At 31.2% G+C, this 15,009-nt stretch overlaps 2 protein-coding genes across 11 annotated transcripts in view; one reads left to right on the top strand and one right to left on the bottom strand.

Moving 5' to 3' along the window:
* The window catches only part of Dis3 (exosome complex exonuclease RRP44-like protein Dis3), a 309,095-nt gene extending 294,404 nt beyond the window's left edge, over positions 1-14,691 (top strand). Inside the window, exons 2-15 of one of the 2 annotated variants that reach the window (XM_076906157.1) lie at positions 10,405-10,486; positions 10,654-10,827; positions 10,916-11,073; positions 11,155-11,342; positions 11,412-11,638; positions 11,709-11,987; positions 12,069-12,353; positions 12,561-12,798; positions 12,873-13,131; positions 13,198-13,441; positions 13,521-13,741; positions 13,814-13,982; positions 14,060-14,338; positions 14,426-14,691. In XM_076906157.1, the coding sequence (XP_076762272.1) occupies positions 10,433-10,486; positions 10,654-10,827; positions 10,916-11,073; positions 11,155-11,342; positions 11,412-11,638; positions 11,709-11,987; positions 12,069-12,353; positions 12,561-12,798; positions 12,873-13,131; positions 13,198-13,441; positions 13,521-13,741; positions 13,814-13,982; positions 14,060-14,338; positions 14,426-14,590 (2,940 nt within the window). In that variant the 5' untranslated portion in view covers positions 10,405-10,432 and the 3' untranslated portion in view covers positions 14,591-14,691. Of the gene's footprint in view, positions 1-10,329; positions 10,487-10,653; positions 10,828-10,915; positions 11,074-11,154; positions 11,343-11,411; positions 11,639-11,708; positions 11,988-12,068; positions 12,354-12,560; positions 12,799-12,872; positions 13,132-13,197; positions 13,442-13,520; positions 13,742-13,813; positions 13,983-14,059; positions 14,339-14,425 lie in introns of those variants that run through there. The other variant, XM_076906148.1, reaches the window with a different exon arrangement.
* Sara (Smad anchor for receptor activation) lies at positions 653-9,886 on the bottom strand. 9 transcript variants are annotated; one of them, XM_076909425.1, is made up of 15 exons: positions 9,775-9,886; positions 9,524-9,611; positions 9,226-9,424; positions 6,665-8,908; positions 6,518-6,597; positions 4,768-4,945; positions 4,095-4,313; positions 3,891-4,013; positions 3,650-3,814; positions 3,430-3,589; positions 2,548-2,963; positions 1,949-2,192; positions 1,757-1,877; positions 1,505-1,666; positions 653-1,349 (listed from the first exon to the last, which is right to left on the bottom strand). In XM_076909425.1, exons 3-15 carry the CDS (start codon positions 9,281-9,283, stop codon positions 1,194-1,196), a joined length of 4,326 nt encoding a protein of 1,441 aa, XP_076765540.1. In that variant the 5' UTR covers positions 9,284-9,424; positions 9,524-9,611; positions 9,775-9,886; the 3' UTR covers positions 653-1,193. The 9 variants fall into 9 exon arrangements, with proteins under 9 accessions (XP_076765540.1, XP_076765538.1, XP_076765542.1 ...); XM_076909423.1 differs by having other exon boundaries at positions 9,226-9,611; XM_076909427.1 differs by having other exon boundaries at positions 6,665-8,415; positions 8,461-8,908; positions 9,226-9,832.
* Positions 14,692-15,009: the final 318 nt, after the last annotated feature.

Below are 15,009 nucleotides of genomic sequence, written 5' to 3'. Positions count from 1 at the left end.
TGGATATAACAATGTCTCATCATGATTATTGTTACTTACTTGAAAAAGAAAATCTATATCACAATAAAGTGTATATACCCCTCAGCTTTTATGCTTATTTACACATTATTAATAGCAGCTATGGAAACCTATTTGTATTATAAGCATTTCCATATTTAAAATTCATTTATTGAGATATCGGAGGTCTTACTTTTTTTTCTAATACAGGAAACAATCAGCTTCAAAACAGGAAAATATAAATCAATATAAAAGGAAATAGTATTTCATAAAGCACGTTAGGTACAAAAAATGAATTTTGAAAATAAATTTTGACCCAATGATTCTTTTAGTATACAATTTTATGTAAATTATATTGACCCAGTGTATACGATTGCATTGTCTTGCGAAACTTAAGTTAGCACTAAATATACAAATCCTTGATTAATGTTTTTATAACTTTTGGTAATACTACAAACAATAAAGGTATCTATGTAAAAAGAGAAATTATTTTGAAATGTTTCAAAATACTTCTTTGAAATATTTTTAAAATTTTAGATTTCGTTTTCCTTATTATAATACAAACAAATGAATAAAAATCTTTCGATTCGTTACATTAGTATTTTTAATATTGTTTTGACAAAGAAGTACTGTATTAGCTATTATTATACACATATTACACGAATAACAACAAAACAGATATATTTACATAATAACAAATAATGGTACCTTCCGTTTTGATTTTAATCGCAAAAAATTTTTTCGTCAAAATTTCTTCTTTATAAAATTTATATGTATATATAACATACAGAAAAACAATGTGACATTATCAACGTTTCCTCTCCGTAAAAAGATGAACGGATCCGAGCTCAAAAACCCAAAGTATTAAAGTTAGTATAATTTAAAGTAAATTCCACTATCTATCTGTAAACTTCGTTACTTTCCTTCCTTTATCACTTATTAGGATTAATATTCTCTGACATAATTCGATATAGTGTTACAATATAAGCGCTGCTGTTTTTGTTACTTATATATGTGGCTAATAGTCGAATAGAAAATATTTTCTCCCCAAAAGATCTGTTTTTTCAGTGGTTCCACGTATCTTTTAATTGTACATTTCGAGCGTGTACAAAAACATCCCAACTTTTGTGTATTTTTCTATTATTGTTATATTAATAAAACCGTTAACAAAATAGGAGTGAACGAACTTCAGGATTTTAATCATCGAGGATGTAAAAAATTAATTCAAGCACAGTATGTGTATCTTGACTACTTTGCGCTGCTTTGTGTAAGACTTGAATTAATTCGTTGTCCAAACTGTTCATGTAGATCGGGGGCAATTTCATACCTTCGCTACCAGCTTCATAACCAACCTAATATCATTATAATATAATTATATATCATTTTCGGCACAATAGATTACTTTAAACTGACTACATAGATTACATAAGATAAAGTTTTAAGGCAGATTAAGTTACGTACTTTTTGTAATTTGTAATACTCAAGAATTCTTTTTAAGTAAACTTACATTATCGGGATGAATAGTTGTTCTCACACCAAGTTTCGTTAAACCAGCATTAGCTAAAAGATCCAGCAATTTCACTAAAGCTGTACAGGTCGCTTTCGCTATATTTCCTGATAATTTATTTATATCCACTGGATCATATACTCCGTTTGGATGATCATCAGACTTTAAGAAAAGATTTATAAATGTTATACATCCATAAATATTTAAAATGGCAGCACAGAAAATTTGAATTATATTCTGTGATAAACATACATTAATAATAAATACTTCCGTCCACCTGATAAATCTACTAGTTCCCTTATAATCAATACCATTGTGCACTCGAATCGAGGGAACACCATCCATTGGTTGTCCATCGATAGGACTTTTAACTCTAAAGTTGAATAATAAACCTGGATAGGTAGCTCATATAGAAAATTTTGTAGTAATCGTACATATACTTACCCTAAATTGAATTGGACGTCATTGTCGACCCACTTTATATTCACCGTTTCATCTGGTTCCGGGGCTCCTTGTCGACCACAACCAATCGAAAAGTCTTGCATATTCTTTAGAGCCGCTTTTAAGGCTTCCATTTTCTCTGGCATTATCTCCACCATCAAGCCATCCTCAACTATACTCGACTTCGCTGAGAGACCCATCGACGATTTCAGTGCCCCGTTAATAACGATAAAACTTGTACCTGTTACTGTATTATACAATTACTTATATTTTTTATGATTATATTACTTAAAAAATATTTAATGAAATGACGTGTACATTTTACGTGGCCCGCATACGATCTATAATACTGATTAGGTTCACAATAATATTGCAATTTTCCTCTACGATACTACAACTTTGATCCTTCAATATCGTTCATTCATTATATTGTATCTGTTTAAATGAAAATATAAATTCTAATCAAACCTGTTTACAGATCGATATCGAAGGATTAAGCTTAAAGTACTGAAGTGGATTAACAATATTATTCAGATAAATCAGTAGTAGATTTAATCAGTAGTATCGATCATAGACAGACCGCTTTGAATATAAATACGCACTTGTTCTCGGATTATTATTAATGCTTATCGCCTGCGTTTGATAACTGCTTTCATCACCGGTGTTAGTTTGTATACAAACTAAATGCGAATCGGCGGCAATGCTAAAATTCGAGGCGTACGCTAATACATGATCGTTCGAATTATTCAACCCTTTGATCACTTGATCATAACGATTTCTCGGAAACATTACATCCGTCATTCTGTTCCTCAAGTGTATGGTCAGTCCTCTTACGCCTGGTAACGTGTACGCAAAGTTTCGGAAATCCGCTAAAACTTTCATCACTGTGTGCCCTATTTCAAAGTACAATGCATCCCGGAACCGAACAGAGAACAAGGGGCAGGGGTAGTAACGATACTCAGCACCGAGCCGTAAAACGAGTCGTAATGGGAACACCTTCGCCCACGGTGTTTCCCATCTACGGACAAAAAGTATAAATTTCAATAGGAAAAATAATATAATATAACTATACATCAATGCTGTTCGAATTTGCTTTTCGGTAGACAAAAGTCATATTTACAAACATTTGTTATACTTTCATCATTATGCGCAAAGTAATACGTTCCAATATGTTTGAGAACGTTTGAAGAATGAAATAAATCACTTAAAGACTTTTACCTTTCCCGAACAACACTGCCTTAATACTGCTACGATTTTCGAAATTTCTTCGATCTCAATGTATTCATAATTTTTCAAAAAGTTTCTTAATTCCAATCAAAATGAAATGTCAATATGTAAATTAACTTACATGACTATAATATAAATTTTGCATATTTCTTTAGAAGCTAGGAAGTTCCTTAAAGGTACGAAAACATGACTAAGAACGGGAACATAACTATAGATCGAAAATGCCTAAAGCCAATAGCAGGATTTAAAAAACGGACCTGTGAACTAGAAGGCCAATTAGATAGGGGGCAGGGGGTAATATAATCTTTTGCAAGCACTGCAATGTTCGACGAATAAACAAGAATCCTGCGTGTTCTCGGGAATCCAAAAAATTTCCTCCTTGATATATCGAGAATCCCAACTCAGTCACAGTGTTTCCTGCATTAACACATTCCAATAAAGTAATGTAATTTAATTAGAATAAAATATACATAATACCTTTAGTAGCTTCAAGGAATAGCTGGTTAATAAAAAGTAGAAGATCTTTAGGAACCCGGGTTTCATCAGGCAATACTTCGATTAATAATATTATTTCATCCTGTCCAACACAGTCCAATCCTTTAGACGTTACGTTCCAACACGTCTTATTTGTGCAACAATTTACTAAAAATTATACATAATGTTTGCTGTTAATTTCTCTAAGCCAGAGATATTTTATACATTTTTAACTAATACGTACAAGTTAATATCTTCACATAAGCATAGAGATTACGATTAATTGCAAACATTACAGGTGCTTCGCATTCGTTTTTCAATGCCTTGTAGAGAAGACCCTCGTCCGTGACAGGATGATAAGATACTTCTGTTTTGTAAAATTCAATAAATCTATGTAACACAGCATTAGTATTAAATATGCTATTATCTTGTAATTAAAATTACTTACGTCCTTTATGTATCGTTACAGTGGGCGGAAGAGCGTTAGGATCCTGTGGTACATAGCTTTCGGTAATGGGGTCCAAGCATGGTAAGTTCTGTTTCTTAGAAGAGGTACTTGGTGCAGACGAGCCTGGCGTTGGTATCCTCTTGTTTCCTGATTTCCGGTAAGGCGGTTTCAAGTCCCACGACATGTCTAGTTCTGTCAGGTCACAGCCAGGCCTTATTCCTGTGTTTTAGTTACAGGTGCATAAAACCAAAACAAACAGGAAGGAACAGGTCCAGTGAAAGGGTGAGATAGTTAAAGGAATGTGAGAAATAAAAAATAATAATGCTTTGGACATAGGATAATAACTTCAACTCAAAGAACTAAAAATATAAGAACAAGGTGTGTTAAAGGGTAAAGCCTAAAATTATTGTAACAAATTGCAGAAGATTTTTTCAACTTATATTTGTTTAGTACTGCAAACCTATTTATAGTGCAAGATATAGTTCTTTTGTTTAAGCAAAAATAACTTATGTAAAATAAATTAGAAATTGCATATTTATAAAATATCTAGAAACTGAAATATTTACTCACAACAAAGATAAACTCTTTATAATTATATATTTTATTTTTCTTGACTTGAACAAATCTACATATTGTATAAAATTAACTAAAATTATGTAAAGTTTTTACCTACCATCACTGAACATAACAGATTTTGAAATTTCAGGCCGGTTTTTTGCACCACCTTCTCTTTTAAGGACTCCAATGGGTACCATAACTGTAGGAGGTGGAGGCAATCCGCCAGCTAACTGTTGCAAGGGTGGTATAGTTGAACAGTACTCCATGGGATTATTTGGGTTAGGCTGTCTCCCCTATAACCATTTGTTGAATACTCCTAACATTTACACTTATCTCTTTATCCAGCAAACACAGATCATGCATATTAATCACAGCATAGTACTTTTTATTAATCACATTTCTATTAATTACACTTTAAGATAACATTATATACTATACTTTATTAAATGTGATGAAATTATCTCCAATCAAGGTTTTCTCATTTAAAGTGCTAAAGAAATAATATATTTACGATTTATAAAAAATTCCTAGAAAAACATAAGCAAAATGAACACAATATTAATGACAAAACCAAATAAATAATGAACAAGATATATCTTTAGAAAAACTTAAATGTAAAATTCCAAGCAACTACTCTGTTAATTTAACTTTATAAAATATAATTAAATTGAACTATGGAAATTTTCTGTGTTTACTGGATGTTAACTACTGTTAAAAGAATAAAGCAGGCAAGTAATTTCTCACAAATAATGCTACAGTTCAAACGCATGCCTTGTGTTTTGCAATGTTCAGTAAAAGAAATATGAAATGTTTATAATATACAAGTAACATAATACAAAAGAGGTAAAATGCATTACTGTGTAAATTTACTACTTTAATAATTCAATAGGTTTTTAACATTGAAGATATATTTTTATTCAATAGTAAGAAGAAAATTATAAAATTTTAACATCAAATTAATATTCTTTCCTAAAACAATTTCAAATAGTAAGAAAGAAGTATTCAACAAGTTGTTATAGGTGATTACAAGGCTTATACTAATATATAAATTAATTTACGAAAAGTTAAAGGTTTTTAATAAAATTGTAAGTTAACATTTAACATTTGAATCAATAAAATTTGCAAATAATTAATACTCTTAAGTTGGGTGGTCAAAAATTAATTATTAAAATAACGCGATAAAAATCGATTAAATATAAAATATTAGTATGTCTTACAAGTTTCCATTGCAAATGTGTATTTTTCGATAAAAATTAAGAAATTATGGCAAACAAAAATTTATTAATATTTCGATTCATAAGAATGTAGTAGAATTCACATTTAAGGATTTAACAGTATAATATTTTATGTTATTTTTACAAACTGAACCAGAGATTTTAATGAAACAAAAAACTATTTAACAATTGAAAGTAATTATTTCAATGCTGTATTATCTTGATACAAATATGGCAAGCTACTATTGGTACATAATTTATATTAACGAAAAGAGCATCTAAAATGCTACTTTGACTTATTAACATGCCCTTGCTAATTTGTAGAACTTGCCAAAAAATGCAAAATAAGAAAAATATGAAAAAACAAATAAAAATTGTAAGGAAATAAGTAAAAGATATCTTAATAACTAAAGACTCGGTGGTGGAATCCCTATAATGTATTTTCTAAACTATTAACTGCATACTCCTAAGTATGAGAATTGGTGTACTTTGTTTGACGGATTTTCAAAACTTTAAAAAGCCTATCAAAGATCAATAATAACACCTGAAGCGCTTTCCTTATAGGAATGCAGAATGTTAATTTTTTTCTAATAGAATTTATCGTTTCATACATAAAAAAATCCTTTATAAAATAGTTTATATCCAACATACCTGAGGAGAATTGATATCATTATTGTTCATGCATGTAGAATAACCAGATGACCATTCGCCTATGTTTTGTTCTGCTTCAGCTAAAAAATAAATATTTCATTCACTGATATTATATTATATTTTAAACAATATTAAATTAAGTTGTACCTGCAGTAAGAAGCTGATAACAGGAGACGCAAACACGTGAATGAATATTTCCTTGATATTGTAATTTATATTTCATATTACAACATTTATTACACAACACCTTCCCGCACGCTCGGCAATGGTGTCGTCTTTTGAGTACTGTAAATTTAACATCGCAAAGCATACAACTGGGCGCATCACTGTCGGGCACCCAGAATGGTGGTTGTTTTCCTAAAACTGTACTAGATTCTGGTATAGAATTCTCTAAGATATCTGGTGAAGATCCCTGCTCTTCTTTCATACCATCAATGTCTGATTGCACTTGACCCGACGGTGTATCGCTTGTAGAACCAAGCATTTGTTCGTTACTATTATTGGACAAAACAATGTCCAAGGTTTGAGGACGAACAGGCTTATCCGAATCATCGCTAGTATCATCTACATTTGGTCTCATAGAAACATCTACAGATGTAGACATTACATCATCATTATGCTTTGTCTTATCACCTAATACTTTTATTTCAAGTATTGCTGAATTCTTTTCTTCGGAGGTACTATCACTCGGCATCTTTAATTCGCAAGCTTGATTATATTGTACAGTACTTCCTTTTTGCTCTTTCAGTGGTATTTCGATTTTACTATTATTTAATGATCCCTGGTTGATATTTAAACTATACATTGAATGTTCTTGGTTTTCCTTATTACTTTTTACATTAGGTATACATTCATCTGATTTGACCTTATCATCTTTAACTACATTGGATGTATGCAATAATTTTAAATCATTACTACTTAGATTATCTAAAATGTCTACATGTATATTTTCATTCGGTTGATCATCATGTTGCTGTACATTTTTGTTTTCTAATAAATTATTCGGTAATTCTTTAACTGTATCCTCCTTGTCATACTCAATTACTGAAACAGTGCCTGCTTCTTCGTTTAATTGTGCTTTTGTTATTTTCGACGACTCTACAGCTGTATTTGTAAAAATCGGAATGGTTTGCTTATTTTCATCCTTTTGATCCTGAGAAATATGTTGCATTGTGTTTGCAATATCTTCATACTCATTATTGCCTTCCTTTAATTTCTCCTCTTCTTCTAGTTCAGTTAAATACTTGGTTAATTCATCTTCGGATATATCGCTAGTATTACTAAATCCAACTAGTTTACTGCGTGGATTTACATTATTCTCGTGTTCATTATCTGTATCAATATTTTCCATGCTTAATTTTTCCTCGGTTTCTGGTAATTGTATCGCAGATTCATTTTTATTGTAATGGCTTTTAGTGTCAATGCACTCAAACATGGCATTAGTTTCTTGATTTACATTATCAAAATTATAGTTATGCGCTTTTTCGTTTTCATTTTCTGTCTTACTATTTAATGTAGGGCATATTTGATCTACTTCAACATTTTTAGAGAATTCTGTTTCGCTCTCAGATGTTTCCAAATTTGTTATATGAACATTGCTTGTAATATCTTCTTTAAAACTAGTTTCATATGTAACAGGTAGCTCCAATGTCATAGCTACTGTATCATCATGTACTGGAACAGAAGTTTCTTTAGTTGATTCAGTTACATCGATTGGCTGTTTAAGTGTTATATTTTTATCGTTATTTTTAGTAGCACACTGAGGTACTTCATTTCCATGGTAGATAGTTTTACAGTCTAAATCAGAATGTGCCTCCCGTTCATCTAACACAGAGTGAATACAATCCGAACTTCCAGGTGGAGCATTAATATACTCGTTCAGGCTACTGAAAACATTGCTAACACTAGGCTTCAGATTAAATTGATTGAGTTTTTTATCATACCTATTATCAATCTTTGGACTGGTACTGCCATTCTGTTGTTTTTTAACCAATTTTTGAGATATATCATTATATATGGTCAAAGGAACCTGCTCTGAGTCATAAGATGGGACAGTTTGTTTCCGTATTGATATACTGTCATTTGTACATTCATGTGAATAAAATTGAGTTACAGCATCTATACTTCCTATTACCGTTTCTTCTGTATTATGGTCGAGATTGTCAGAAATCATATCCTCTTCACCAATGCATTTATTCCTTGTATTTACTTGCTGTGAATCCTTGTGTCTCTCCACTGGCAATATAATGTCAAATTCCTTGTTTGCTTTTTTTGGTTCTATCAGAAGATAGTTGTAAGTTTTTAATGCAGCCGGTTCCAGATTACATTTAACCGAGGAAGATGACGCATTATTTGTTGAAGGATTAACAGATGCTATTTGTTCTGCACAATCTGAAAAATACATCCATTGGATTAATAGTTAATACGTAATTAACGATATGTTGATTTTTATTATATTGTAAAACAAATCTTTTTGTGTACTTTAAAAAATTAAGTTATTTCTTTAAAAAAACAGTTAACGAAACCTTAAGTTATTATTCTTTTTTTTCATTATAACACTTAAAAGTTGTTCTTTTTTTTTAAAGAAATTCTAAAGCATCGTTGAAGAGAACAAAATCTCAAATTCACTCTCCCTTTCTCTCGCTTTATAGAATCTTGGAAATCTGTACATTAAAACAAAAATATATAAGTTTGAATAGTAATTTTACCTTCATTAAATTCAAAATCGTCCAGAACTTTGTCCAAATCGATAGCAAATTTTTCCATTGCGTCGTTAATATTGGTTACGCTTGTTGTGAACTCATTTAATAAACATTCCTATCCGACTTCTGATAATGGTAAATACGATCCCATTAATGGTATCCGTCGGGACGTAATGCACGGCGTAATTTTAGAATTCTCCGCGATCTATTTGTTGCAAATGATTTTAAAATACGAAATGTCAAGCAATGATTACGTCGTCACGTTATTCGTACGACATTCCCGACTTCTCGACAAATTTCTTACGGTGAACAAATCATACTGCAGCAATGAATCACTTTAGGTGCTTTTAGGTGCCTTCAGTTTGCACATATATTTTCGCAAATCGGTTCCCCTTCATTATCAATGACACCCAATCGTGGCATCAACGAAAAAATAGGTGATAAATACGCTCTGAGTCACGTTTCAGATATCGAGGATGTAAAAATTAAAAAATAACCATCAATTTTCAATCATCACGTGGATTAATTGACAGCACAATAAGTACTTGCACGTACCTACTCGTACACTGCTTGCCCATAGAACTGTCATTCTTTGCAAGTGCAGGGATAAATGCTCGTTCTATCGATAAGTCGAAATATTTCTTCTTTTATTCTCGATCGATCGATTATTCCAAAATTGTGCATTTATTACTCGCGCAAAAAGATTTAGGAATAAATTGTATAAGCTGATATTTGGTAATGTTTTTATTTTATTATACAAAAATATAATAATAACAGGAGATTGTAACTCTAAATTTCTGTTTTATACGTGGGATTGATATTTCGCTACGAAAAAATTCCTAAAAATATAATCCTTTTTTTCCCTGTAATTTTATAGTAATGAAAAGTAAAGAATATTTTTTACCATGAAAATTCTCGTGTTTCATGCACAAAATACTTAATTATAATTTTGATCGATTAAACATCTTACTCGATACTTAAAATTGTTAATAGTAAATTTAAGTCTGTCAAGATTATCAGTATGAAACTGTTGTTTACACTATTCACAGTTGCCTTCGTTGACTTACCATTTTATGGAGGCTCTGCCTCTAATACACGTGCAAGAATTGTTTGATATACATACATATTTGAATTTATGAAACACCTTGTTTCTTTGTACAAATTGATACATGAATGATTGTTTAGGTACTTTCTGAGAATAAAATCGAATAAAATGTTGACGACGAAAGTGTTTTTTAGGAAAACCAAAGGAGGAAATGTGTTTAAGGTATTATAAACATAATGAAATTACTTAGCGTTTAATCATTCCTAATATGTAATGTTTTAACACTTCTGAATGAATGTAAACAGTTTAATTCATTATATTTACTTATAATGAATGAAATGTGATGAGACAACAATGAAAGTATGTTTTTTTGATGAAATTTTTTTTAGACTGTCAGGGAACATTACCTTAGAGATGATATTCATTGCGGTTCTAAAGTCTGTGAAAAGTGTCCATATAAGACACGTAATGTACTTTTGGATAACGAAGATTCTAGTGCAAAGAGCTCAAAGATAACTGAACGTTATTATCTGTTGTTGGATACTAATATTATTCTAGATCAAGTGAATACAATTTCATTTAAACTTTTTTAATGTCTGTGATGTAACGTATATTTCTATAAATATATAACATATGTAAATATAATTTCAGATTGACATTCTGGAAGAGGATATTATTTGCAATGTTATAATTTTGCAAACAGTATTAGAGGAAGTAAAACATAGAAGTTCTACTGTATATAAAAAGTTAAAGGATATTATTAGCAATACACGCAGGAGATTTTATGTATTTGTTAATGAACATCATAAGTATGTTAAATGTATTATGCTTGTGCTTATACCGTCTATCACGTGTATTGTTACTAATTGATTTTTGTTGTTTTTGTATAGAGAAACTTACATTGAACGTAATCCTGGTGAAAGTGCAAACGACAGAAATGATAGAGCAATTAGAGTAGCTACACAATGGTATAATGCACATTTGAATCTAGATGATTGTAAAATTAAAACTATACTTTTAACAGATGATGCACGTAATAGAGAATTGGCAGGAAAAGAAAAAATTCATGCTATTTCGAGTAATGTTTCTTGTTTAATAGCCTCACTGAAACTGTAATCTTTCAACTTATACCAATTTAATTTTCCAGTGGAGGATTATATTTTATCGCTAGACAACTCAGGTTATTTAGCTGATAAATTATGCAAAAAGAATTATAGTACAGGATCTGAAGGTCAGGAATTTTTTCCATGTCATCTTACACCATCTGAGTTGCACAATGGTATAAAAAATGGTAAACTTTTGCAAGGATCATTTGTAGCTTCACGAGAAAATTTCCTTGAAGGATTTGTGAATGTGGATGGATTCGAAAAATCTGTAAATACTTGTTTTTTACATTTTGAATATCTATATAATATTCATTACATATGTACATCATGTATTGTAGATTTTCATCCAAGGTCGTAGTAACCTTAACAGAGTTGTTGATGGTGATACAGTGGCAGTAGAACTGTTAGCAGAAGATCAGTGGTCATCTCCCAGTGACATTGTACTGCAAGATGAAGAAGAGGCAGATGTTAATGATGTTTTAGAAACGGAAAAAGTGTTAGATAAGTTTATCTTGTCAAACAGGATGCAAAAAACACCTACTGGCAAGATTGTTGGTATTATTAGAAGAAAATGGAGACAATATTGCGGTATATTGCAGCCTAGTAACATAGAAGGGGTAAAGATTGAGAAAGTTGCCATAATTAGCTTATACTCATATATCAGCTGCATTTCACAATCTTCTTTTACTTTGGTCTAGAATGTAAGACATTTATTCATCCCAGCCGAACGAAAAATACCTAAAATAAGAATCGAGACTAGGCAGTATGGAATGTTGAGTAAACAAAGAATTATCGTGGCCATTGATTCGTGGCCGCGTAACTCTAGATATCCACTTGGACATTTTGTACGTGCGTTGGGTGAAATAGGAGATAAAGTTACTGAAAACGAAGTGATACTATTAGAACATGATATTCCTCATAGTCGATTTTCTGATGCTGTTCTTAGTTCATTACCGAAAATGCCATGGCATATAACAGATGTTGTACGTATTAATATATAGATATTCTCTCGGATTCTGATGCCTTACATGATACTAATGCAATGTAACCGGCCAATGAGAATTAAAGCTATTTCTCATTGAATAATCACCGGACTATGCTGTGTTAACGTGGCACAAAGCTCTAGAATACAAGAAAAAAATAGTTTTCTTAAAATTTCACTCAAAATTGAATGTACATATCATTTTTAGGATTTAATGCAAAGAGAAGATTTCAGACATTTAGATATATGTTCAGTTGATCCACCAGGATGTACGGATATAGACGACGCGCTTCATAGCAGAGATCTACCAAATGGCAATCTAGAAGTAGGTGTACACATTGCGGACGTAACACATTTCATTAGACCCGGATCTGCGTTGGACAAAGAAGCAGCGTTGCGGACTAGAACTGTATATTTGGTCGATTCAAGGATTGAAATGCTTCCTGGTAGAAATAATTTGAATTTTATTATATTAAATTTATTGAATCCATCATATCATGTAATATTTTAACAATTACAGAATTACTTAGTTCAAATATTTGTTCTTTGAGAGGCAATGAAGAGAGATTAGCGTTTTCTTGTATATGGGAGATGGATAGAGATGCAAACGTAATTAATACTAAATATTGTAAGTCTATAATTCGTTCGCGAGCTGCTATGACTTACGATGAAGCTCAATTAAAGATTGACGATGCTTCCCAACAAAATCCACTAGTAAAATCATTAAGAACTCTTAACAGTTTAGCGAAAAAGTTGAAAAAGAAACGTCTCGAAAATGGGTACGTAAAGTTGTTTCATAAAAACAATCGTTACATTAAAAAATATATCATTTCTTTTTATTGTAGCGCGCTAGTGTTAGCATCTCCAGAAATCCGTTTTCAAGTTGACAGTGAAACACTCGATCCTATCGAGGTGGAAGTTAAAAAAATGCGAGAAACCAACTCTATGGTCGAAGAATTTATGTTGCTTGCGAATATTTCGGTTGCAAAAAAAATTGTAGAAGAATTTCCAGAGTGTGCTGTATTGAGGAGACATCCAGAACCACCACCTTCTAATTTTGAGCCTCTTGTAAAAGCCGGAAAACATCAGGTATGAGGAACGTAGTGAAAAAATAAATAACTCAATTAATGAACAATATATAAATTATTCTCATTGTAATTCTATTTAGGGTTTCGATATAAACATCAACAGTGGCAAAGAATTAGCGCAATCTTTAGATCAATGCCACAAAGAAGGCAACCCTTATTTTAATACCATGTTAAGAATACTTGCTACGCGTTGTATGATGCAAGCTGTATATTTCATTAGTGGAATGCATCAACCAAGTGAATATTACCATTATGGTTTAGCGTGTCCTATTTACACGCATTTTACATCACCGATTCGAAGGTAGAAAAATCTACGCTACTATGCAATTGTATATGATACTTAAGCCTTGCATTTGTTCATTGTACTATGCAGATATGCTGACGTGATGGTTCATCGTTTATTGGCAGTTTGTATTGGGGTGGATGCAACTTATCCCGATCTGTTAGACAAGAAGAAAAACCATGAACTTTGTCACAATATGAATTATCGTAATAGAATGGCTCAGTATGCTGCTCGAGCATCAGTAGCATTAAATACACACGTATATACTCTCGATTATGACTACATTATTTGATTATATCTATGTTCTTTATAATATTTCTTGTCTTCTCTTTTTAGCTGTTCTTTAGACAAAAAATTCAAGATGAAGAAGGATATATACTTTTTGTACGAAAAAACGCGCTACAGATATTAATTCCAAAGTATGGTTTGGAGGGAACATTATATTTGAATGATAACAAAGAATCGTCTGTCACATTTACGTACAATAGCGAGGATCATTCGCAAACATGTCAAAATATTGTATTTCATACTTTTGATCCCGTTATAGTACAAATAAGTCTAGACAGATCCAATGTACAACATGAGAAATTAATATTTAAATTAGTTAAACCATTTGTAAGTAGATCGTAAAATTTTATACAAAAATTCTTATTTGATTAAATCATGCATACGTTTAAATATTCATACAATTATGTGGGGTAGATCCCTGGTTTCAGTGTACCTGCAGCGACTGCAGAATCCGACAAGATTACACCCGAAGAAAGTGTAAAACAAGGGTCGAAACGAAAGATCGTAACAGAGAAAGTATCTGATGACAATGCCAAAAGTGGAACAAATAAGAAGAAGAAAAAGAAAAGAAAACAGTAGTTCAATTGTATAATTTTTTTCAAGATTTCTGGTTTTAACTGTTTTGTATATTGTGACCTAAAAATATAGTTTAATAAATTTCTATGCATGTTTTGTTTGTGTATGATACAAAGACATACAAATATTTTTTATTTGGTATAAAAAATGTTTTAAAAATTAAAATGAAAACTTGATGTATATATATATACATGTACTCATACATACATATACATATACAGTACTCTGTGCATGTAAATAATTTAACAATTTTAAACATAAAACAAGGAAAATTAATTAAATATAACATAGAAAGGGATCTTGTATAGTCTTTTATTTTTTATTTCTTTATGAATTTTTTATGGAAACTTCCATTGTATTGTGTACTTTTTGGTTGGTTATGAATGGGACCTCGTGGTGCCAACATAATCGTACGACTAGAA

The sequence above is a fragment of the Xylocopa sonorina genome, chromosome 1 (genome assembly GCF_050948175.1).
Source record: "Xylocopa sonorina isolate GNS202 chromosome 1, iyXylSono1_principal, whole genome shotgun sequence".
Classification (NCBI taxonomy): domain Eukaryota; kingdom Metazoa; phylum Arthropoda; class Insecta; order Hymenoptera; family Apidae; genus Xylocopa; species Xylocopa sonorina.
Note: the sequence above shows the minus strand (reverse complement) of the source record. Positions and strands in the feature narration are given on the sequence as shown.

Bases quoted from the DNA above. Each gene is read 5' to 3' on its own strand.
- Sara (XM_076909423.1), bottom strand. From the start codon at position 9,283: ATGGAAAAATTTGCTATCGATTTGGACAAAGTTCTGGACGATTTTGAA. The intron at 3,590-3,649 runs GTATTATGTATA...GTGTTAATGCAG, and splicing joins ATTCCTTGAAGCTACTAAAG to GAAACACTGTGACTGAGTTG. The intron at 2,193-2,547 runs GTGCGTATTTAT...TGTATAATACAG, and splicing joins TAATAATAATCCGAGAACAA to TAACAGGTACAAGTTTTATC.